Source organism: Sorghum bicolor, chromosome 3 (genome assembly GCF_000003195.3).
Source record: "Sorghum bicolor cultivar BTx623 chromosome 3, Sorghum_bicolor_NCBIv3, whole genome shotgun sequence".
Classification (NCBI taxonomy): domain Eukaryota; kingdom Viridiplantae; phylum Streptophyta; class Magnoliopsida; order Poales; family Poaceae; genus Sorghum; species Sorghum bicolor.
The window spans coordinates 7,937,318-7,963,477 of record NC_012872.2 but is presented as its reverse complement, the minus strand read 5'-3'; the positions used below and the strand labels follow the sequence as shown (position 1 = coordinate 7,963,477).

General features: G+C 43.1%; 2 protein-coding genes and 1 pseudogene across 2 annotated transcripts; 1 reads left to right on the top strand and 2 right to left on the bottom strand.

The window, feature by feature from the left end:
* LOC8079033 (putative E3 ubiquitin-protein ligase SINA-like 6) lies at positions 5,208-7,322 on the top strand. Its single transcript, XM_002457420.2, has 3 exons — positions 5,208-5,311; positions 6,096-6,386; positions 6,461-7,322. The coding sequence occupies exons 2-3, from the start codon at positions 6,096-6,098 to the stop codon at positions 7,145-7,147; spliced, it is 978 nt and encodes a 325-aa protein (XP_002457465.1). The 5' UTR covers positions 5,208-5,311; the 3' UTR covers positions 7,148-7,322.
* Positions 8,894-9,872, bottom strand: LOC8079032 (annotated as a pseudogene).
* Positions 17,562-18,805, bottom strand: LOC8079030 (putative E3 ubiquitin-protein ligase SINA-like 6; the record flags this gene model as incomplete). The annotated part of the gene is made up of 1 exon (XM_021456095.1): positions 17,562-18,805. A coding segment is annotated over one exon (801 nt), but the record flags the coding sequence as incomplete, so codon positions are not given.

The window sequence follows — 26,160 nt, the reverse complement described above, 5'->3', positions numbered from 1 at the left end:
CATCATAATTTTTTGTTGAGCTTCGGTAATACTAGTAATTTGCTCACCAGTGCAAACTGCTAATACCATCATTATGCTCTCGATGATACGCCTCATCGCACGCTATCTCATTGTGATGTGCCCTAGCTTTGCTTTTTCTTCCCATACCGATTATGGGCATGTTTGGTTATTCTTACTAAAATTTAGCCAGATAAACTTTGTCATTTTAGTAGCCAAACCTTTAAACACACGACTAAAAAAGAGCTTAAATAATTTAGTTCCACTAGTTATCCAAGAGTAGCTAAAATAGTTTTAGATAACTAAAATTTAGCAACCAAACAGGCCCTAAAAGTTTGGAAAAATTAGATGTATGCCACCAGTATGTCAATTATGATTTTGACATTTGGCATTGCTATTGAAAAATATGGATTTGAGCCAGTATTGTGTAAAACGTATTCCAGTATTGTGTAAAACGTAGAACTGTTTATGCTCACCACTTCGAGCGGCGTTTAATGATCAAACAACTTTTGCTTCAAAATTGGTGCCCAAGTTGGGGGTTAAACATTACAGAAGCAATAGCAGAAATCTAGTCAAATGCGATAGCAGGAAGGTAATTAGCTTTTATTATCGTGTTTTTTCTTGCCAGCATAGCATAACTCCAGAAGGAAAAGGCATGGCCGCATGAGATAACAAGATTGTTCATCCATCGCCAACTTTGAGAAGGAACACATAGAGGAGAGGCCAGCCTTATGGTGCCATTGCCAACTTTGAGAAGGAACACGCAATTTAGAACCTCAATTTGCCAAATTTGAATTCGCTTTGGACGACTCGTACAGAAATCAGCTAAAAATTACTCTCACCGTTCAAAAAAGAGTACCCATTAGAGATGTTTTACTAATGATTTATTTATTTTTATAATTTATAAAAAATTAAATAAAATAAATATTCAAACATGATGTCTAAAAGTCTCAAAAACGTCATTCTTTTTAGGATGGAGGGAGTACCCATTTTCATGACACTGAGTTTTTTTTCCGAAATAGGCTTTGTTTAGTTTCTAAAAACTTTCAAGATTTACCGTTACATCAAATCTTTGTACAGATACACAAATCATTAAATATAGATAAACATAATTAACTATACAGTTTGTCTATAATTTGCGAGACGAATTTTCTGAGCTTAGTTAGTTTATGTTTCGACAATAATTAATAAATACAAACAAAAGTAGTCGAATCAAAAAAATTCCGTGAACTAAGTAAGGCCATAATGCAGCTCCTACAAAGAGATTTGTGGCAGAACAAACAAGCTTTCATCAAATGAAAATCCCTCCTATTATTAGGCCTTGTTTAGTTCGTCGGAACTTATCTGAGAATATTCCTGTGTCTCCGTACTCTATGCTCACGCTGAGTGTTTTTTGAAAAAGAAAATTCATGTCGTTTTGAAAAAAAAATCATGCGGACTCAACTGACACACAACAGGCTGGTAGAGATTACAGGATTTGTGAGAAGCATTAAATATAAATAAAAATAATTAATTGTATATTTTTTATAATTTATAAGATGAAATGTTTAAGTCTATTTAATTTATGGTTTTAAAATAATTATTAAATAAAACAAAAGTGCTAATCTAAATTAAAAAAATATCTAAACAGGCCCCAACAAACAAGGAAATCCTTACTTGAGTTTATTAGCAAAATGTATTAGACATTCAGTAGTGTTTTTTTATAATAAGGCCTTGTTTAGTTCGGAAAAAAAAATTGGATTTCGGCACTGTAGTATTTTCGTTTTTATTTGACAAATATTATCCAATCATAGACTAACTAGGCTCAAAAGATTCATTTCGTAATTTACAGACAAACTGTGTAATTAGTTTTTATTTTCGTCTATATCTAATGCTTTATGCATGTGCTTCAAGATTTGATGTGGTGGAGAATCTTGAAAAGTTTTTGGTTTTCGGAGTTTCGGGAAGGAAAAAATTTCACGATACTGTAGCACTTTCGTTTGGTTGTGGTAATTGTTGTCTAATCATAGACTAAGTAGGCTCAAAAGATTCATCTCGTCAATTTTGACCAAACTTTGAAATTAGTTTTTATTTTCGTCTATATTTAATACTCCATGTATGCGTTTAAAGATTTGATGTGACTGGGTATCTTGAAAAATTTTGAATTTTTAGGTGGAAATAAACAAGCCCTAATAATACTTTCTCCAAACAAACGCTGGTCTGTCCGTTGGTCCATGGACAGTACTTTCGCGGATGCTGCCTGTGTTATGGCTCCAGGGCCCGAGGGCCCGGGCAGGCGAGCAGCCAAGCAAAAGATTTTCACAGTGACGAGTGGAGTGGGAGCACAGGAGGATCAGGATCATTTGCCGCTGCGTCTGCACGGGCCGTGCCAGCCGGCTACAGTAATCATGTGCTGCGCTTCTGCTGCCCAATCACGCGACGTCACAGCACACTTTCACAGTGGTCCGACAAAACGACCAGCAATCACAGGCGGCAGGTGTTCCAAAAAAAAAATTCTTTTTGGCATCAAATCTTTAGACACATACATGAAGTAAAGATTTGATACCATAAAAAGAAATTATTTTGGAACATTAAATATAAAATATTAATAATTAATTATATAGTTTATATATAATTTATGAAATAACTTTTTTGGACCAAATTAATCTAAATTTGAATAGTAATTGCTAAATAAAACAAAAATACAACAATAGTCCAATCTAAAAAATTCTCGAAACTCACCTTGTTTATTTCCAAAAAAAAATTGTAAAAAATTTCAGATTACCTGTCACATCGAATTTTACGACACATGTATGCAGTATTAAATATAGATAAAAATAATAACTAATTGCAAAGTCATATATATATATATATATATATAAAGATTCGATCTGATGAAAAATCTGGTGAATTTAATTTTTAGAATTTTGAAGCGAAGAAAACCGAGAAAGTTACCCGCGAGACAGGGTGCCTTTTCACGAGTTCACCTCAGCGCTACTGGTAACTTCGGGTCCGGTGCGGTGCGACGTCGGGGTGCTTGGCATGCTACAGCCTGCAGTCCGCGGCTGCCACGACGGGCTCCCGTAGTCCTTCCCGTGCAGCGGCTGGCGCACCGGACGTGTCATCGTCGCGGTTAGGTGTCTTCTACGCACACGCACGTTGCCCGTGGCTCCACCTCTCCCCTTCCTCCGCGGTGAGCCGGTGACCGGTGCGCCAGGCAAGCGCAGGCAATCTGTTCTTCGCCTCTCTGCCGGCTCAGTGGGAGGGGCAACCGGTGCGACTACCGGAGGCCCATGAGATATAGGTCTCGTTGAGATACGAAATTTTTTTGGATTTCGTTACTATAGCACTTTGGTTTGTTTGTGGCAAATATTGTCCAATCATGAACTAACTAAGATTAAAAGATTCGTCTCGTGATTTACAGTTAAACTGTATAATTAGTTTTTATTTTCATCTATATTTAATACTTCATGCATGTGCCGAAAGATTCGATGTGGCAGAGAATATTGAAATCTTTTTGGTTTTTGGGGTGAACTAAACAAGGCCATAAGAGCCCAACAACATACTCCTATAAGCTGTAAAAAAAACATACTCCTATACTATATATGAAATGAAATTAGTACTATGTAGATTTGATTTGGTCTAATATAATTACCCCAATATTATGAGCGGTTTCTATTCTTGTACGTTTCTGCAAGTTTCTTGTTGCGGTATCATTATCTTTTATATAAACTAAGTATATGCTACAAGTTACATTACTGTACTACATAATTTAGTTATGGTCTAAAAAAATTAGCCATAATAAATTTTACAGAGACGGTCTTGCCTCTGCTTGGGCCCTAGGCCAGATTCTTAGGAGCGCCCATTGTACAAATGGTGCACTGGCATGGATGCAGGTTGAAGAGTTTGGCCCAACAGAGGTCACATCGAAGGGACGAGTGGACGAGCATGGAGCCTCTTTTCAAAATTATAATCATTTGGCATTGCTAAAACAAAATTACCTCCCCATTCTAAATTTAAATTGATAGAAAGAAAAAAAAAATCCTAAGTATTGCTTGCATATGCTTCTCAATCACTTGCTTTCGGGTTGTTAATACAAGAAAGAGCGGACACAAAAAAAGGTTAGAGATAAGGAGTGAACCTAACATACCAAGATTAATTCATTGGCAAGATGGGAAAATGCCAGGGCGCGCCAAACCCAAACCCTAGCGCTACCATCGCTCACCAATTCTCCATAGTTGCCATATACCTCTAGCCAACAGCCCCACATCTACTTCACTGGTAAATGAATCTCCCAGATCTTAGTGTAGTATTAGCCCTCGTGGTGGTCCTCCTCACCTTCTCCATCTCTACTCTTGCTTCGGATGCCTTTAGTGGATGGTGCCCGGTCGCCGTCACCTCTTCTCATAGCTTCTATCGCCTCTGCCTCATGTGACCATGTGTTGGTAACAACCTTGCAAAAAAGAGTGATCATATCAGCATTCAAGTGGATGCCATTGGAACCTTTGGCCATCCTAGCAAACTTATTAAAGAGCAATTATGGAATTTCATTTGAAGTGCGAAAAATTGAAAGGGAGACAAGCACAACAACTCATTATCTTGCTTGGAATGCTTGGAAATGGGACGATAGAGTTACTCCGTCTCCACTCCAGAATGAAAGAAATGAGCTTTTTTGCCCCTTCACTCACTTCTGAATGACTCCTTTAGCACTTCCTTTTTATATAAAAAAGATCCAGTTTACCTTTATCATACCTTCCAACCAAGGAAGAGTGTTTTATGCAAACTTTTTATAGCCGCTCTTCCTAGGGTGGGGGTGTAGGGCAACAAGTCTCCTATCCATATTGAAAGCAGAAGTTTGAAAGTTTTGGTAACAAGTTCTATGAAAACCTAGCAATCTTGTGAGTTTTCCAAAAGTGAGGCTAACAATAGCTATTAACTCTACTCTTATGGAGATGATTGAGTGGAATTTAGATAAGGATTGGAGTCGAATAGTTGTAAACACATGTAAAATCACATGTGTTTGAATAGAACTCAGTTGTTTATAAAAAACAAAAAACAAGAAAGAATAATAGAAAAGTTATAAATATTGGTAAATATATATCTGTATATCTGTATTATAATATATATTGCTCGCAAAAGTGGAAAGAAGGGAAATCATAGCGAATTAAAAATACGCCTCCGTTTATAAGCCGCTGCATAGCCCGACGCACACACTCCCCACGCACCCGACCTGACTCCTCCCGATCTCTCCTCCTCCGGCGGCGGCGGCTCGTCCTTGCCGTGCACGCAGCTCCTCCCTCTCCCCACTCCAACAGCGGCGGCGCCAGCGAGGAAGGTAAGTTTCTTTTCCTCCTCCTCCTGAATCTCCAGGTTAGGGTTTCGGTGAGCTTCGCCTCTCTCTCATATCCCTGGACTTTGAGAGGTTTACAAGGAAAGGTTTGGGGGAGGAAGGCAAGCTTGGTAGTGGGGATGGCTGGAGGGCGGTTAGGGGCTCTAACGGTGGTGGTCTGGTGGAGGCAGTTGGACCAGATCTGGGCGGGGGAGTTCCATGACTATCCCCACTACCTAGCTAACCTTCCTAGCACGCCACGGCGGGGTGGTGGCAGTGGTGGAGGCGAGAGCCGCTAGAGAGAAGGAGGGTCACCGGAGAGGAGGAGGACGGGAGAGGGAGCCGCTGGTGCCAAAGAAGAAGGCGGCCATGCGAATCACCTAAAAAACGATCATCCCCCTTCCCCTCGGTGATGTGTGGCTTCCGCGACGAGCTCCGACATGGCCCGGCTGTCTCCGCCGTCACTAGAGCCCCAAACCACCCACCACCGTCTTCACCGCCTAGCCAGCCTACCTCCGTGGAGCCCTCGATCTAGAGCCCCCAGACTTGGAGAAGATAAACGGGAGAGGCCGGATCTGTAGGCGTGGGCAGTGGATCTGACGGCTAGGAAGGAATTGAGTGTGCGCAGGGCGAGAAACACTCGCCGTATAGCTTTTTTTGTGCAGGGGCACCGTTAACTTCAGATCAGGAATACTACGGTTTTTTTTTTTCTGTTCCCCGAGTTCACAGCGTCCCAAGCAAAGAGAAGAAGACTGCAGTGTAATACTCCTGCTTTGCGTGTCTACCGCAGATGGCCGACGGCGAGGAGCACCAGAATAAGCGCCTGCTGACGGCGAGCGGCGTGGGCAGCATCAACAAGAAGGCCAAGGCGCTCTCCAGCGTCACACTGAAGGAGGAATCGGAGGGAGTGGTTGCCCAAGGCGGAAGAGCGTCACACCGCGCAAGAGGTGTGGTCGCGGTCGCGGAGCAGGCCAATCCACCCATGGAGCTGCCGCGGATCATCAACATCGGCTTGCAACCGCAGCTCCTTCACTGCGCCGTCACCGATTGCTCCCGTCCCCTCAAGCCCCCGGTTTTCAAGGTAATGATGCGACGAAATCTATCTTATTTCTTATAAAATTGCGTAGTGATCTGATGTTCATTGTGGTCGCGCAGTGCGCCGCCGGGCACCGCCTCTGCAACAACTGCCGCGGCCAGGGCCGTGCGGGCCACTGCCGCAAGTGCGGCCGCGACACCACCTTCGTGTACTGCGGCCCGGACCTGGACGTCTACATCGGCGGCGCCATGGTGCCGTGCCCCTTCGTGGTCTTTGGCTGCGGCAGCTCCGTCGCCTACCACGAGATGGACGCGCACCGGGACGCGTGCGCGTACGCGCCCTGCCGCTGCCCGCAGTGCCCCTTCATGGCGTCCCCGGCCGTGCTCCGCGACCACCTCGCCACCCACCACGCCTGGCCCGTGCACGGGGTCCCGTCCTACGGGGCGCACTTCCACGTCGGCGCCGCCGTGTCCGAGCCGCCGCACCGCCTCCTGGTGGTGGAGGGCGACGAGCAGCGCCTCTTCGTGCTGTCCGTGCGCGCGCGGGGGGCGGCGGACATCTGGGCCGTCTCGCTGGCGTGCGTCAGGGCCAGCGCCAAGGCAGGGCCGCGGTACGTGTACACCATCTGGGCATGCCCGCCAACAAGGGAGCGCAGCTGGGTGGGGATGGAGGCGGACGTGCCGAGCTGCGCCGTGCCCGGGGCCGCCGTGGATGAAGGGATGGCGCTGTGCGTCCTGCCGGAGTTGCTGGTCGGGCCGTCCAAGGAGATTCATCTTAAAGTCCGCATGCGCGTGGTCCAGCCATAGATCCAGGCAGTGGCCTCCAGCTTCGCGGCGCTGTGCTAATTAATCGCATCATCATCATCTACCAAACTTTTTATTAGCTTTGATCGTTCTTGCAACTTGCGGAATTTCAGGCGTTGGTACATGTAATTTGATTGTTTCTTCTGGATTAGACAGTGGCTGCAAATGTAGCAGCTCATAATCGTTGAACAAATTCCTTTCTTGGTGGTGCATTATTCTTGATTCCGCCGGCCACCAGCCTTACGTCGCCTACTGCGAGGCGGACGACCAGTTGAGTCGACCACCCGCCGGGCGCCGGCGCGCCGTGCTTTGCCCATGCAGAGCCCGCCAGCGAGGCGCGAGCACGCTTCGGCCTGTGCGGTCCGCGTCTCCTACTGCACGCCGTCGTCGGGCAGGACGACGACACCCTGTTCCGCGTGTTGCTGCGCGCGCTCGGCGCGGTCACCGCGGTCTCGTCAGTGTGCATGCGGGCGGAGCCGCGGCACCCCAGGACGCCAGGACTCCGAACGGCGGCGAAACTCTCGCTCTCAGGCCTCATCATACGCATTGACCAGTTCTGACCTGCTCCCGATGCCGGCATAGAGTAGACGAGCTTGGAGCTCCAGGAGACTGCAGGCCTGCAGCCATGGCCGATGGCCGGTGACCTGCATTCACGTTTGTTAGCAGAATTCGTGCTAATTCAGTATTGTAAGCCAGTCAGTCACCATCGAGTACTCCATTCGTCCTAAATTATAAAGTATTTTAAAAATCTTAAAAAGTTAAAAAATCTCAAATTTGATTAAATTTATATGATAAAATAATAATATTTATAATACCAACTAAATATTATTAAATTCTTTATTAATCATATAATTATATGTTTTTAGTCATATATTTGAATTATATCTTTTCAAGTTTCAATTTTTTGATGTTATAATTTTTTTAAATTTTTACTATAATTTTAATTAAACTTGAAAAAATTTGACTTTCTAAATTTCTTAAAATAACTAGAACAGAGGAAATAGTGACCATGCCCATGTAGGTAGTGCGCCTGCACTTGATGCTAGGCCTTGTTTATTACCAAAAAGTTTTATAAAATTTTTCAGATTCCCGTCACATCGAATCTTGCAGCATATGCATGAAGCACTAAATATAGATAAAAAATAACTAATTATACAATTTGCTTATAATTTGCGAGACGAATGTTTTGAGCCTATTTAGTCCATGATTGGATAGAATTTGTTAAATACAAACAAATGTGCTACAGTGTCCATTTTGCACAAAAAAAAGAACTAAACAAGGCCCTAATGCCATATGGATGCAAACTAAGGCTCTATTTAATAGGGCTCCACTTCACTCTGCATTACACTATAAATATGCAGAAACTAATTTTCATCTAATATGTACCCACGTTACGAATAGCTCTAAATCTGAAAACCAAACCCCACGACTAACAATTGACCACTAGGAAATCAACTGATAATGGTCCACCTACACGTATGGACGTATGGTGCGACGGTAGATAAGCAACACACATGAACATTGAGAATGCATGGCAAGTACGGAGTAGCATGTACTTAACGACACCACAAACAATCGACCACTAGGGAATGAACTGATTATTGTCCACCTACACGTATATGGATATGGTTCGATGGTAGATAATTAAGGAACCCAAATGTACACGACCATGGCAAGTACGGAGTGTACTTACTAACAACGACACCACGATTCCACGAACAATTGATCACAAGAAGACGGGGCGCGACATCACACACGAACTCTGACGGAGACGGTGCCGGAGGAGCCCCAATACGCATCAGGCACGAAGAGAAACCCCTTGGCCTGGAACCCCTCGAGCCGCCGGGCGCACGGCACGGTGCCCGACGCCGACAGCGCGAGCTCCCCCGGCGCGGCGGCGCCGCCCACCTCCATCTCGTACTCCAGCTCCACGCCGCTCTCTGGGCGCGGGCCGAGGCAGAGCAGGGACAGAGAGCGCCCCTGCAGCAGGTCGCGGCCGTTGAGCAGCAGGAACACGCGGTCGTCCCTGTCGCGCGGCAGCAGCACGCGGAACGGCGCGTCCCTGTGCACGGTCACCGCCGTGCCCCGGAGGCCGCCGACGATGGCGGCGAAGCCGTCGGGGCCGCCGTGGTCCTGCGCGACGTGGTGGCGGAGACCCAGGCCGCTGTAGGTGCAGCCGCCGATGGGGCAGTCGTACGGCGCGCGCGGGCAGGGTCTCCTCGTGCCTCAGCTTCTCCGTGTAGCGGACGGCCTTGTTGCAGCCGTTCTTCCTGAACTTGCAGGCAGTGGTCGCCGCCGCCAGGAGCTTCTCGAGCGGACGGCAGCGGATGCCCATCGGCTCGGGGCAGCTCCAGCACTTGCCGCTCGTGCGGAGGCAACAGTTGGCACACCCAGAATGCCCGTTCTTGCACTGGCGTACGCACGCGAGTATAAACGGCCGGTGTGTATGCATGTGATGATAGCGAATAAGGACATATGTATGTATATACTAGAAAATAGTACATGCATGGTCATATGAACTTGCCATGAAAACTTGAGACTCGAAGGGTAAGCAGCAGATGTCGCACTCCAGGGTGTCCTTCTCCTCCACGGATAGAGTCAGAGCTGCGTCTTCCTCATCCTCCAACACCACCACCGGCACGTCCTTGGCCTTGGTCGCTTTCTTCGTCTTCCTCGGCTTCTTTGAAGTGCCAGCAGCAGAGGAGGCCATGGTCTTTTTCCCAGTCATCTTTTACTCCACCTAGAACACGAGGTAGATACAGGCAGTGAGGACTATTCTCGATCAGTATCAGATCAGGCAGTAAGAAACAAGCATTATCAAAGATGATTAAATATAAACATACTTACTCTGCTACTCGTATATGTTTGGAAAGGTGAAAGAACCTCGCAAAGTACAAGAGGCCAGAAGGCAAAATCGCAGAACTGATCCGGCTGTTCGGCTCTGCTGGCATGCATGCAATTGCACAGCATTAAAGTCTTTCTTAGGCTAGTTTTTGAAGGGTTTTATGTCTCAAATTCAAAGGACACTTCCAATGCTAAAAAGTTTCTATACTTAGGGCCTGTTTAGATCCCAAATCTGTACATCCTAAAATTTTTTGCTGTAAACTTTACATTGTATTTAGATGCTTTTCAAATTTTTTGGTCTGCAACACATAAGACACGGGCCCGTAAGCAAGTTTACACAGTTTTGGGCTTCCAAGGTCCCAAATTCCAAATCTTTACAGCCCAAGTTTTACAAGCTCCTGTTTAGATCCATTCTTCCAAAAAATGCTCATTTCTTCAAAAGTTTTGGCTATTTGGCTGCATCTAAACATGGCTTTATTAATTTCTATAGATACTACTCTCTCTGTCCCTGAAAGCTTCAATTTCTAAAATCCATGTCAGTCAAACTTTTTTAACTTTAACCAATTTTATAGAAAAGAGCATCAATATTTATGACATAAAATGAGTATCTTATGAAAGTCAAAGTTTTAAAAGTTTGACTTAGGACAACTCTAGAAGTTGCAGCTTTCAGGGACAGAGAGGGAGTACGTGTAGAAACCATGGTCCAATGGATTATCTACAGAATAATTCTTTATCCAATCATATTCATTCTCTCTCCATTCTCACTAATCACATCAATTCATGTCTTGGATTTTGTGTAGACATGGTTTCTAACTTAGATCCGGTTTCTATAATTTTTGCTCTCTCTTCAATAACTATCTTGTCACATCAGCAAAATGCTTAGGTGGCACTATAATTAATATCTATAGAAACTATGATAGTTTCTGCATTGGGAGTGCCCTAACATATCTACTTTCTCCGTCCTTATTTAATTATCACAATTGGTGTACGCAACACAGATTTAACTTGATTTATAGAAATTATGTACAATATTTATATTTTTAAATAAATTTATTAAAAAACTATATTCAAAGATCTTTTTAATGATACTAATTATGTACCACAAATATTAATATTTTTAATACATATATATAATTAAAGTTGTTTCTCGAGAAACGTAAACGATAGGTATTTAGAAATAAAGAAAGTATATCTTGAAAACATAGCAGAAGACTTTCATCCTTATGAAATTCTCTCTGAGGACGTCGCCAACAATTGGGCCTTGTTTAGTTCCCAAAAAAATTTGCAAAATTTTTCAGATTCCCCGTCTCATCGAAATTTTAGACACATGTATGGAGTATTAAACATAAACGAAAATAAAAACTAATTGTACAGTTTGGTCGGAATTGACGAGACGAATCTTTTGAGCCTAGTTAGTCTATGATTGGACAATATTTGTCACATACAAACAAAAGAGTTACTGTAGCAATTTTGCAAAATATTTCCAAAGTAAACAAGGCTTGGTAGAAATCATCAGCTGACATGGAGATCAGAAACAATTAAAAAAGAGAAAAGGTGGATAGTGCAAGGGTGCTGCAGAGATGTTAGAGACTAGAAAAACTTGGGAGATGTGCGCGCCAAACGTTATATCAATAAATTTAATGTTTTTATCAACATTTTTGGGAATATTCTTATGAAAATTTTATTTTCTCTCTATCAATATAATGCTGTATCAGCATATTTAATATCTGTAAAACTCTCGTAAAACTCCATCAAGTCAAGCCTTAAATTAACTCTCTAAAATTTTCATTGAACTCATTGAGGCCGTCTCTGGGTTTTGGAGAAAATCATCACACGAGATCGAGGCAAGGTTTAACTCGCGGATGAATCTGAACAAGCGTGCGTGACACTCTCAACTTCTCAAGTATACTACTCAACCAGCGCATGATTAATACGGGTCCAATAAAAACACTCAACCAGCAGCGCTTGCACGCATGCGATTGCAGTAAAGAAACAACTCGCTACTGTGTTTGGACTACTCTGCTCTATGTTTTTCAGCTCTACTCCACGTTTTTTAGCCAAACAGTTTTAGCTCTACGCACTCAGTTCGAGGAAAAAGAGTGGAGTTGTGAGAGCACCTAAAGAGGTACTCCACAAACTCCAGTTTTTCGTGGAGCTGCTCCACGGTGGAGTTTGTGGAGCAGAGTTTGTGAATCAGTCCCAAACACCCCCTAAGTAGTAGGGATGAAAACGGTACGGATATTTTCCGACTGTATTCGAGACCGAATTCGTTTAGAGGAGTTCAGTCTGTCCGTATTCAAGTCCAAATAATCAACATCCAATACCGTATCCGTATGTGAATACTTAAATCGTAATATTTATGATGTTGACATCTAATCCTATCTTATCCAAAATTATTGATATTACCCGTATTCGAATCCAAATCCGTCCAAAACTATGAAAATAAATATGATATCGATGATATCCGTTCGTATCCGATCCGTTTTTCATCCTTACTGACCACCATATGCAATGCAGCAAAAAATGATGCTTCCTAACTAATCCCTCTATCTTCGTAACTACTCCCTCCATCAGACGTTTTGACTTTTTTTTACCTCAAGTTTGACCACTCGTTTTATTTAAAAAATTTATAAAAAAAACTCGTTTTAAAGAACTTTTATTAATAAACCAAACCACGATAAAAACATAATATTTTGCACAAATTTTTTAATAAGACGAGTGGTCAAATTTGTTGTTAAAAAAATCAAACGTCTTATAATTTGATTAAATACTAACTACTTGGTCTGTCCCAGAATAATTACACATATCATAGTATTTTCAAAAGTCAAACATTATCAAAAAATAACTAGATTTTTAGAAAATAATATTAATATTTATATATTTAAATAAGTTTATACTATAAAAATATATCATGTGATAATGATGTTTATTTGGGATAATAAAAATTGATTTATTTTGTATACTTGGCCAATTTAGAACTTTTTGACTTTTAAAATGAGAGATGTACATTTATTTTAGGACGAAGTAAGTGTCAGTGAATTAATACATTACCATAATCTGTCATCGCTCCTTTGTACCTGCAATTGCATGGTGCACGCCATAGAAAATGGATGGGAGAGAATAGTATTATTTAGGCCAATCTTTGTATTTAAAAGGATGATATGATCTTTTTTTCTTTGCTGGCATGCATGCAAATCAAAGCATCACCGAAAAAAAAAACCAAAAGTCTTTCTTAAATCTACCCTATAATTTATTATTATAGTCAATCTCTATATTTAATAGTGTCGGTGTTTGGACTCGCGATCCAGAACACTAACATGTGATATGAGTTTGCGTGCCCTCAAACCCAGATGATGATGCAGGAAGAACACAGAGGGTTTATACAGGTTCAGACGAATCATGCCCTACGTCTCGTGTGTCGGAGTGTCTTGTATTATCCTGCACCCGAAGTGCTTATAGTAGGGGTTACAAAGTACAAACAGGTTGCAAGAGAAGGAACGTCACCCAGGTCTCGGCTTGTGATTGAATGTTACAAAGGTTGTGTTCAATTGTGGCCCGTGCTCTGAATAGGACCTTGCGTACCCTTAAACCCAGATGGTGATGCAGGAAGAACACAGAGGGTTTATATTGGTTCAAGCGAATCACACCCTACGTCTCATGTGTCGGAGTGCCTTGTATTATCCTGTACCCGAAGTGCTTGTAGTATGGGTTACAAACAAGTTACGAGAGAGAAAATGTGACCCAGGTCTCAGCTTGTGATTGAATGTTACAAAGGTTGTGTTCAGTTGTGGCCCGTGCTCCGAGTCCCACCTCCCCTTTTATAGCCTCAAGGGGAGGCTGGATTTACATGTGTTAGTGCTATAGCGCTCCGATCTCATCCCGGAGTATGGGGCGAGGTATGGTGTTGTGCAGTGACGGCGAGACGCTCCATTCCTAGAGTTGTAGTTATGGTGGTCACGGCGTGGTTGCTTCTGTTGACCGTGTCGAGCCATCCCCGGTGCTGTAGGCTTAACACCTGGCCCTGTTCTCGCCATGCCGAGCCCTATTCCTACCGTGCCGAGATTATCTCCCGAGGCCTCTTCTGTCAACCTGTGTACAGAAATGTCGGTGGGATTCGTGACAACAGTATTTGGGATTTGACGTTGCTCACTCCTCCTGACTCGCTCGTAAACCCAGTGACAGGGGTCAGGTGTTGCGGTGACGGGAGTTGGCAGCATGAACACTATTCCCTGCCTGCACAGCGTGGGCGTAGGGACGTGCTTCGTGTCCCATCCACGGTATGACAGTCGTGCACATGAATCCTAAAAAAAAGGGGATCTGAGCTGGGGCTCGGACGAGGCGGAGAAACCGTCCGAGGCTTGGGTTCCGGCGAATTGGAGAAACTGTCCGAGGATTGGGCTCGGGCGAGTTGGAGTAATTGCAAAGAGAAATTGGTCTGAACTAAGCAACTTTATCTGGATTATCCACTTTAGGAATCATGACAATAGTAGTGTCATTCCACCCCTCTAGGATAGTAGAGGAGTTTACGGCCTGTAGCACCTCATCAGTCAACTCTTCTCCCAACATGTTCCAGAACCGCTTAAAGAAAATTGCATGGAGCCCATCAGGACCTGAGGCTTTAAGATCCCCAATGCTAAACAAAGCTTTCTTCACCGCCTCCCTAGAAAAAGGAGCTAGGAGTAGATGATTCATATCACTAACCCTACAATTTATATCTCTCAAGACTTCCTGATCGACTTCGTGCACTTCAGATGTAAAGAGATTTGAAAAATAATCCTTCACCACCACCTTCATCTCCCCAATATTCTCATGTCTTACCCCAAACTCATCTACTAACCCCTTAATCAAGTTCCTCCTCCTTCAGGTTGACGCATAATGATGGAAAAAGCTAGTGTTTCGGTCCCCATGTTTGAGCCAATTTGCTCTAGCTCGTTGAACCTAGAAAATTTCTTCCTGCTCCAGTAATAATTCCAGTCGCAGAAGAATTTCTTTTTGCGCCGCTAGCATTTCATCTGTTAGTGGCCCACATCCCAACCTCTCAGTTCCCTTTTCAGTTTTTTCATTCGCTGAACAGGTTTTTTCAAAACCTCTCTATCCCAATCATGTAGATTATTATGCACTGCATTCACCTTTGACATCAGGCTTGGCCTGCTGCCCTGTGCTACAGCATGTGCCTAGGCTGCTTGTACAATCTCCTCTATTGTCTCCTCTTTCAGCCATCTAGCTTCAATTTTTCTTTGCTCTTCCCTTTGGTGGTGTTGCCCACAAGAACCCTCTGTGTTGATAATGAGAGGACGGTGGTCAGATTTCACCATCTCCCCATTAATTAGCTGAGCTTCTAGAAATAATATATTCCACTGTGTATTAGCAACTCTCCGATCTAATCTTTCTCTGATCTTCCCTCGCTGCCAAGTAAACACATCACCCAAAAATCCAATGTCAGCTAGTTCACAGTCCATAAGTACATCATGGGATGCTTGCAGTTGTGCTTGTGATCTCACTCTACCTCCCTCCTTTTCATGATGATATAGAATCATATTAAAATCTCCTACCGCCAACCATGGGAGATTCAAGTTGCCATGCAAAGCCCACAGAGCCTCCTAGGTCAAATGTTTTTGATCCCATCTCGGCTCTCCATATATACCAGTTAACCTCTAGTCCTCGAAACCCTGAATTAGCACATCAATAAAATTATGTGAAATACCTTGGCACTGAATCACAATCTCCTTTCTCCACAACATAAGTAGACATCCACTTCGACCATCACTTTCATGTATGAATAAGTGATCACAACCCAACTTTCTTTTCAAATCCTTTGCCTTTATCTTACCCAGATGTGTCTTAGACAGAAAAAACACATATGGTCTCTCTCGCTTCTAGATTTCCAGAACCACTCGAACGAGCACTTGCAAGACCCTGGCTGTTCCACGCTAAGATTTTCATTGCGCCCGACCACTCTCCTCGAAGGAGAGCGCCGATCTCATGTTTTTATTGTTTGAACCCTCCTCCTCCCCCTCTCCATCCCTTCTCGGTCTCTTTTTCTCTTGTTCCTTCAGAGGACTGATAGAAGCATTTGGATCAGCCAACACGACTTGCATATCTTCTGCACCTTCTTCCCCTAAGGTGTCGTTAATACCAGTCGGAGCTTTCTCTATATTTTCCTCCTCACCCACAGAAGTTTCCGTCTCTTTAGTATTCTCATCAAACCACTGCCCCTTCCACCACCTCTTCCTCGCCCTCTCCCACGTCCTCTGCCTCTTCCACTGCTAAAATCCTCTCGCCCTAGGACCATCGCGTGGAATGGAATTCGTAGCCAATCGCCCCATTGACAACTGGCTTTGTTGTGCACTCCGTCTCCACACTCCGTTACTTCATGCCCCATGCAGCCACAAAAGAAACAAAAACTTGGGAGTTTTTCATATTGAACCAAGTATTGTTTCCTTTCCTTCAGTGTGATCGGCCTCACCCGCACTAGGGGTTTGTTCAAGTCAAGCCACACCTTTGCACGTAGATATGGTGTAGAATTAATTTGGCCCTCCTTTACCACCACCGTGATAATATCTCCAACTTTCTTCGCTAACTCCCTTCTCTTCATCAACACCTCTGGTACTCGAATTCTAGTCCACACAGGGATCCTGTTTAGCTTGTACTAAAAAACATTAGAGAAACCTCGTATTCCTCGAGCACAATTGCTGCTCCACGAAATAGCCAAGGGCTCCCTTCCATCACCCTCGTCCAATCACCAAGACAGTTCAATTGGACTAGGAACAGATTCGGCCCTAAGGGCTTGGAAGTCACCTCTTTCGCCGCAGACCATGCATTCTTCATGGCGCCGAATAACGCTGTGTGGCTGAATGGCTTCAGGGTATTAACCCTAAACAAAGCAATCCAGCGAACATCCTTGACAAGTTCATCAAGTTCCCTGGAGAAATCGAGGTCTTCCTCTTCCTCTCCTTGTAGATTCAGCCCCTCTAGACGATCTTCTAGGCTCGGCACATCGCCATCATCACCCATCTCCACACCCTTCCCCTTCTCATTCTTCGAACTCTCAGCCATGCAATCCACGCCGATGACTCCTTGGTTCCTTGCGGAGGAGAGGACGTCTTGGACGCAGGGATCGGATGGAGTGATCACGTAGATCGCTCGCTTTTGATGGACTCCGACGGCGCCTCCAGAGGAAAGAAAAACCCTAATTTAGGGGAGTATCCAAACACACTACGTATAGCTCAGCTCTACCTTGCATGGTTCATCGTAGATCTCCAATCTGAGTCCTATCCGGTCTGGCGGGTATGAGGTTGGCTTGGGTTATTGCTTGCCAAAGCATCTCCGACGTCTATGACAAGTTTATATTAGGGACCTCGATGACACCACTGCACAAGCCAGGAAACAAAGTATCAAAATTCAAGAGTTAGGGATTTTAATGACACCGTCATATACCAATGCAAATTTAGGGACCAATCATGAAATTTACTCCTGATATCAAGACAGGCGCTAGGATTCATAGTTTTAGGATCTCCAGTGAACTTTGGGATTCAGGGTTCAGATGGCCATTTAAACACGTTAAGCGAACAGAGGAAAAACATCAGTCACTTGATTGATGAATAGCATCTCCAATAGTTTGCAAATGGGCAGTAGGTCGCTTATACAAATCAGTTCACCACTGTAGGAGTAACTCCGAACTTAACCAGAACGCACCGGTTTCTTAAGAGCCTGCAATTCCGATACTGACATATTGGGTATACACTATATTGCTAGGAAAGTAGGAATCATCCATGCATGACACATCAACTTCTCCCAGCCATACGGGCGACGAGCAGCGAACAAGAACACATGCTGCTGCTGCCGCATGCCTTTGACTCTAGTTCAGATCACAGTAAAAGCAGCCTGATCATGAGACATTGAGACCCATGAACACATGACGAAGAAGAGCCAAACAGACCTAAGCTGAACAAGGCGACATGACACGCAAAAGGCAGCGGCAATCCATCCACTTTGCTGCAAAAACCGCTACGGACTTTACCTATAGATCGTCTTCCATGCCAACACGAGAGCCATTGCCAAGCAAACAAAAACTAACACCAGTAAATTGAATGTTTCCAGTGAGGCGTGCTTAAAGCAACGTACTAAACTGTCGACCGCCGACTTCTGGACACGGACGTTGACGAGGACGCAGCTGAAGGAGGTCCAGTACGCATTAGGCACGAACAGGAACCCATCGTTAGGGTGTTGCCCTGCCCACCTGCGCATGCAGGGCACAGAGCCTGATGCAGACAGCGAGAGCGCGCCGGGTTCACCGGCGCCGCCGACCTTCAGCTTGTACTCGAGCAACTGGTTGGCCATGGGGCGCGGGCCGAGGCAGACCACCGACAGCGACCGGCCTGAGGGAACGTCCCCGCCATTGAGCAGCAGGAACACGCACCGGTCCACCGGGTCCAGGAGCACCTCAAATGGCGTGCTCCAGTGCAGCACCACCTGCGTGGATCCGACCAAGCTGACCACGTTGTTGATGGCGTGAGTGTCTAGGATGTGGTCGTGGAGGAGCAGCGTGGACTCCACGGAGTAGGCGCAACCCTGGAACGGGCACACGAATGGTGCATAATGGCAAAGCGCCTCATGGTCCTGCCTCTCCTTGTGCTTGAGCAGCTGCGTGCACCCGTGTCTGCTGAACGCGCAGGGGAGGACCATGTCGGCGATGGCCTTCTCCAGCGCTCGGCACCTGATCTCGCCAACCGGATTGCGGCAGGACGGGCAAGTCCCGTGGATGCGAACGCGGCAGGGATCGCACACAACGTGCCCGTTCTTGCACTGGCCAACCAACACATGATGAACAGTCAGTCAGATTCACCACTGCAGCTGCGCGGCTGGAAGTGCATGCAGTTTGATTTTGCAAAGTGAATCAAAAGCTGAAAGATGTGAGCTTGCCTGGAAGATCGATCCTTCGAACAGGGAGAAGCAGATGGGGCACTCAAACGCGTCCAGATCCATTGCTTTTTCGCTGCTCCTTCTTGCTGTCTCTAGCTTCGGCCCGCGGTGCCTGATGGTAGTGAAAACAGTGGTAAAAATTTAAAAGTGCAGTCCTGAATGAACACCCACCACCTATAAAAGTGCAGTCCTGAGAATATGGACCTAGACAATGAACTGAACATGACGAAAACATGGATCTAGACAATGATGAGCTAATAAAATATTACAAGTTTCAAAAGACTAGTACGTCTTAAAAACGCTTCAGAAGCATGCAAGAACCAGTAGTACTGAAACCAGTATCTGTAAGATATGCTTTACGTTACACAACAAAAAGTAGAACAATGAAAAGTAGACAGATAGCTCTTGACCACGGGGATGCCAGCGATGGCGACCGCGAGCTTGAGACAGGAAGGAAATGCAAGGAAAGGAGAAACCGATCTATTACTTAATGAGAGCACGGTGTTTACAGAACACGTCTTAAAAGTCCAAATCCATACTGAATAAAGCCACAAATTAGCAATTACTAAGCCCCCCTCTAGCTAGATTCTGATCGTGCCCCCTGTGTGGTCACTGCAATGCGTCCAACTGCACGACGTGCACGCCTACGTGCTCTGTCGAAAGTCACCCACGTCAACCGATTCCTTCTTCCCACATCTTGCATAGGATCTTCCATACATGAAACAGGTCTGGAAGAACTTTACTCCCACCTCTTTTTTATGGGATCCCAACTCATATTATGCCATTGCATAATCAACTTCAAGAGTATGTCCATGCACAAACAACCACCTCTTTTTTATGGGATCCCAACTCATATTATGCCATTGCATAATCAACTTCAAGAGTATGTCCATGCACCAACAATTAAAATTTCATGAGTTACTGCCAGTTAATTTGGAACTCCGAGGGCATTATGCAGCTTTTTTTTAATAAATTGCCAAGAAAAAAATACTTTTAAAGCTGAGTAATAGTAGAATAAACATGAACTGGTCAGAAATATTGTGATGGCAGAGGTGGTGGGTAGTATTAATCTTCACATGATCCTGAACTCTTGTCTGCAGGGATACCTAGCAATGGCCTCTGGGAGAGCAAGACAGGAGGACACAGAGAGAATAGATTTATTTCTTTTCCTAAGAACTGCTGTTTACAATCAGGCCATGTATATAGTCCGGTAACTAAGATATACAAATCTTAAGCCTAACTGAACTAGGTAATAAACGAAGGAAATCTAATATCCTTCTTTAAATAACCAGGCACGGCCATGGCATCTAGCCACGTCCCTGCTGTGCCTCCACGTCTACGGCTCTTGCTGCCTTCTTGCACCGGCGCGTTCGTGCGTCCGCACATGACAAATATGCATACTAACTATTATTTTGCAGCTTCAGCAAACCAGATTGGTCGTGGTTGGTTTGGTTTGCAGTTAAAAAAACTCAAACTTTTCAATGGTCTGCAACACCATTTCAAAATTTCTTTTCTTGCAGTTAAAAAAAAGTCCATTCTTTTAATTTCTTACACAAAAAAGAGCTTATTACCTCAGATTTCACAGTTGAACTAAATCTGCTGCTACTTATTGACAATATTGTTCTGTTGTTGGTGCCAAAGCTAAAATTACCTAATGTGCCAATGATCTAATATCTAAAATGTTTTGAACAACAGTTACATTTAGTTGGCCTAATAACCCAAGGATCGATTCCTGCATACAGAGCACTACAATGATAATAACTGCATGTAAATTCACTAATTCAGTAGCAAATTGCATTTCCTGGTGGTTGCAATTAGCAAGACAAACCCCTTGGAACAACATAATATGCAATACAATATACTTCTAAAAAGAGATGAACTCATATAGAAGATGTATCTGAATAACAAATCTCTACTGTCTGAATTTTTACATGAATGATGCCCAATCTAGAAGCTGCTAAAGTACAGCGACATTCTAGCCGAGCAAGTAGAGTCTGAACAACCACCCTTTTTTGAACAAAACAAATAAGGGGTGTTTAGTTTCCATTTTTTCCCAAAAAAATCTGGGTTTTGGTCCATCATTTTGCATAATAGAACTAAACACCATGCAAAAATTTTGGCAAAAAGGTGGTTATTCTCCATTTTGGATTTTGGTCTCAAGAGGCCAAAAAAAACCAAAAAGAGCCTCAAAAGGCTCTCATGAGGGCAATAAAAATTCTGCATTTTGGATGGAACTAAACATGACCCTGAAAATTTTGGCATTTTGCATTCCATCATTTCAAAGTAGTTGGCATTTTACAGTTTGCATCTTTTTGGAACTAAACACCCCAGAAATAAAAGCAAACTTTACTATCTGCTTACTGGTAGGCACGAGATTATATGCGGAACTACATGTTTCAGGGTCTGTATATATAAATGTTCCACTAGGACACGTGAGACAACTGTCTGAATTGTGGTGGGTTTCACTGAAATCAGAGAAGTTCCGCAAAATAAGGGGGTTTTCACTCAAAACCGCGATGTTCATGCCACTAAGAAGAGCATCGTTCTAGAGGGTACCCACAATGTGTGCTCCCGCAGCAGATTCACATGTCCTAGCGCTTCCGGCTTGCCAACCGCGGGCCTGGTCTTCGCACCCAGGAACCCTATGGCGGAATCAAGAATGCGCACTGTACCAAGGAAACCTTAGGACTGAGAGCAGGGGAGGAAATGGCGTGCAGTGCGTTACCGGTGAGAAGGCGGCTGGAGATAATAGAAGAGAGCGCCGAGTCGCCGTCGCGTCGCCGAGTCCCCCTGCGGGAGCTGCTGCAGTTCGGACTGTCCGGTTCCGGTCCAACCCAGGACCAGCTCCCGGACGGGGTGAAGAGGAATCGCGAATGTTTCCGCGTTAGGCTGACCCACAAGGGAGGGGAAGGTACCAGAACACGACGCCGGTGAAATTAGAAACTTTTATGTTTCAAGAAAGAAATTAGGCATTGTTTAGTTTTATTTGACCATCAGTGTTTAATTATAGACTAATTATGTTTAAAAGATTATTTCGTAATTTACAGATAAATTGTGCAATTAGTTTTTGTTTTCATCTACATATATGTGTTCAAAAATCCAATGTGATAAGTGAGTCGTTAGGTGGAGAACTAATAAGGCCTTAGAAACTTTTCGGGGGAGAGAATGAGCTAGGCCTTGTTTAGTTCCTAAAAAATTTTACAAAATTTTTCAGATTTCCCGTCACATCGAATCTTTATATGCATGCATGAAGCATTAAATATAGATAAAAATAAAAATTAATTACATATTTCGCCTGTAATTTGCGAGACGAATCTTTTGAGCCTAGTTAGTCCATAATTGAATAATATTTGTCAAATACAAACGAAAGTGCTATAGTGTACATTTTGCAAAATATTTTGGAACTAAATAAGGCCCTATTTGGATCTAGTAGCTGCTAAAAAGTAGCAATATGTTTAGACCCTAATTAGAAGTACTAAACGTAAATTAATTTTAAAACTAATTGTATAAGTGGTGGCTAATTAGAGCATTTTCAAGAGCACCCAATATTTTTTTCCCTACAAACATAAAGTTTTATAACTTTTCAAAAAAATATTAGAAGAAATAAAAAAAGATATCTCCAAGAGTTTCCAATAATATACTCCAAAAATATAGAAGATAATTTTTCTATACTATTTCAAAATTATTCTAACCACTTTTATATATTTTTCTCTCTTGTATGTATATTTGTATCAGGAATCCTTTCCTACTCTTTATTCTTTCCACGTCCTTCCACATTTAGATTGGCCGATAAACACATGCGAAAAGACAAGATATGTGTGACTAGGAAGCTCATAACTTATTTCTAGGTTCTAAAAGATAAGGAGGATGGATTAGGAGTTGTCAGAGAGGGGTTTTTCTCATCTTACTAAAAAGCAAGGATTAGGAAGGAATTTAGGGAATTCTTAGATGTCTAGTTAAGCTAAAGGCCAGAGCCTGTCTAGCTAAAAGATCCACTTCTTCATTGTTTTCTCTGCTAATCTTGTAAGTAGTAATTGTTGAGTTTTGGGAACAAACATCAAAATCCTGTATGTAAGGCTTCATTCTCCAATCAGGGGGATGATTACGATCTTGGTCATTAAGGAATTGAAGGAGTGTTATGTTGTCCGATAGAATCTGTGCTTCGGTTACCTGCATTATATTAAAAATTTTGGCAGCAAGAGCTACAGCAGCTGCTTCTGGCATTATGGCCGAGGATGTGTCTTGTAAAATAGCTTTTATATGGATCTTGGACTCCGGTTGTGTCTGCATGTTAACAATCAGTATACCAAGACCAGCAGGTTTTGTGTTGTGGGCAGGATTGTGAGGTTCAGTAGAGGTGTCTACATAGCATGTAATCCCTTGCAACATCTACGGATTTTGAATATGATGGACTTCCGTTCCTGCATTGTTAGGATGAATGTGATGGTTACCATGTAAATGAATCTGAGTAGAACTTTGATCTTACACCCCAATACATAGTCTTCTATACTACCTCTGTTTCATTAAAAAAATACTAGAATTAAAGTAACAAAACAACAACATTCCGCAACATTACCACACTTTAACACATCTAGGTAAAACCAACCTTTACCCAAAATCATAAAAAGATAGCAAAAGCATTATCTTGGAATAGAACGTCGAAGGCAAAACACGTCATTTGTTTTAAACATCAAATTAAACTAGGAGCATATCCTACGCGTTGCTCCAGGAATTGTGAATTACTGGATTATGTAGTATGATGATGTGGACTATACTTATTTGTCTTGCTGATGTAGGCATTACAGTTGTAACGTGTGCTATTAGATTTTAATTATATATGTGGTAGTGCATTGCATGTTGAGATAAATATTTATTGAGGTTTTACTTAGTGAATTTTAATTGAATATGATAATGCATTGCTTAGGTGGATAGCTTCTATGTTTAGAGAAATAGTCAGTGGTGTTTAGTATTATAAGAGTTATAGATCTCTTGTGATAACATAACAATAAATAAATAAAATTAAACTTGAGCTAGAAATAGCAACTCCAAAAAACAAGCATAAAATTAAACTCTAACATCTAAAAATACTATTACAACATATGTGTTCAGCTTTTTTTGACGAGGAACAAAGCAGCAGGAAGCTGCAATAATGTTTACATGAGGCAAGTCTACAGTAAGTAGAGCTTGCATAACAGAACAAATTGCACCACAATGCACAGATGAGCAATGGCGCTCAAGTTGCATAGCATCTGGCCTGCCTAGATAAAGAGTCAGTTGTGATATTTAAACTTCTGTGGATCTTGTGTAAATTTGACCGCCTATTAACCATACAATTAGCAAAGGTCTGTGTGAAAGGTTTGATGCGCCAGTCAGGCGGGTTGGTGATGTCTTCCCTGTTGAGAAAATAAACAAGTTATTGGCAATCCGATAAGAAGTGACAGTCATTAATGTTCATTGCCTGTGAAATTGTGGCCGCAAGTGCAAGACTTGCAGCTTCAGCCATGAGCACCGAGGAGCTTGTAGAAAGTTTTGCCTTTATGTAGATGGATTGAGACGGCTGAACCTAAAAATTAAGAATTAATATACCTAGTCTAGCTTCTGTGAGATGAGGGTCTTGGTTGTCTGGAGGTATTGAGGCATCGACATAGCATTTGACCCTTGGAGTAGAGTAGGGAGTGTTACTCCATTTTGTTGTTGTGAAGGTAAAGAGGAGGTGGCTAGGGACACAGTATAGGAAGCTTGTGTGCTGCATCGATCGCCGTTGAATTATTGGAGAGGATTACTTGAGAGTGCGTAGTAATGTGGGCTGCCACCGCATTGTGTACCTGAAAGGGATTCTAATCTTTCATGTGAAAGTGATAATCATTTCTGGCCTTCCATAAGTACCAGAGAGTAAATAAGGTCTTTGCAAATATTAGTTCAGGTGTTGCTTGAGTTAATATAGTTTGCAAAATCAGTTGTACTCCATCAACTTTATGGGGTAGGTCGTCTAATCTGGGAGCAGGAGAAAAAGAAAGCCATACCGCACGAGGTAGTTTACAATGGAAGAATATGTGGGTGTCGTCCTCAATTGCTCCACAACGATCACAGTGGCTGACAATGTGGTTGGAAAACCCAGGTAAAAAGAGGGGGAAGGTGGGAAGATTTCCAGGCATGTTTGAGGATTTAATTGGTTTGAGGGAGAATGTTCAATTAAGGTGTGTATCAAGGAATGTGCACTCATAGTGACTCCTATTCCCACCAAACAGCATCTTTCAAACTCATGTGCGTAAGAAGGGGAACAAGTGGATGAGTAGTGTTCCATAAGGCGGAATTCCACGACAGCCTAGGTGCGAGTAGGTGTGAGGTAGAGGGGACCATGCTAGGGCTACTAGGTAGACCCCTAGGCATTGAGGTGGTGGTAAGGGCACTCACAATGCAGACTTTATCATAGAGTCTAAAGTTATTTATTACCTCGAACAATATGGACTTAGAGTCTAAATAAGACTTAGAGTCTTATTTTTTCTACCTCTTTTTTCAATAAATATGCTGCCACATCAGCAAAATACCATAGTAATATGTAATTAATTTTCTTGCACTCTGTGATACAGTCTTGTATTGTGAGTGCCTTGAAGGAGTTAAAGCCGGATAACCTAGTTTTTTGTGATCGAACAAGCGCGGGCTGGAATTGTGGGATTTGGCAGGCATGTGCATGTGGGGAAAGAAGGATGCGATCACGGAGATGGATAAGGACAGGCCTATGAGCTATGCCTGGGCATCCAGGTTAGCCGAACTTTTCGAGTCGGGTAGTTCGTGTAATTAGGAATTCGGGTAATGAAAAATGGTACTTGATATTGGTCCCGAAAAAATATTATCCAAAAGTTTGGGTACCCAATAATTCGGGTTTCGGTATACTCGATATACCCAAATTCACAAAAAAAAACAGCAAACTGCACATAATTTTAGCAACATTTTGCATAGAACTTGAGCAGCAATTTGCACAAAAATACTATATCACATATAGTTCTTCAAACATAGAGAATCATATACCAATAGATAAGTTCAACTTACAAAGTTAAACACAGAGAATATGCAATCTTTGGATAGTTTGGGTAATTCGGGTATTAGAGGATATATTATCTGAACTAACCAAACTAATTTTGTGTAATCAGAATCACTACCCAAATTTGGGGTCAGGTGCCTCAAGTTTGGGTAATTCGAAACACACATTGGAGAAATTCTAAGCCCATAGCAAGACACCGAATTATGCT

Coding starts and splice junctions, on each gene's coding strand:
- LOC8079033 (XM_002457420.2), top strand. CDS start 6,096: ATGGCCGACGGCGAGGAGCACCAGAATAAGCGCCTGCTGACGGCGAGC. Junction 6,387..6,460: donor TCAAGCCCCCGGTTTTCAAG/GTAATGATGCGA, acceptor GTGGTCGCGCAG/TGCGCCGCCGGGCACCGCCT.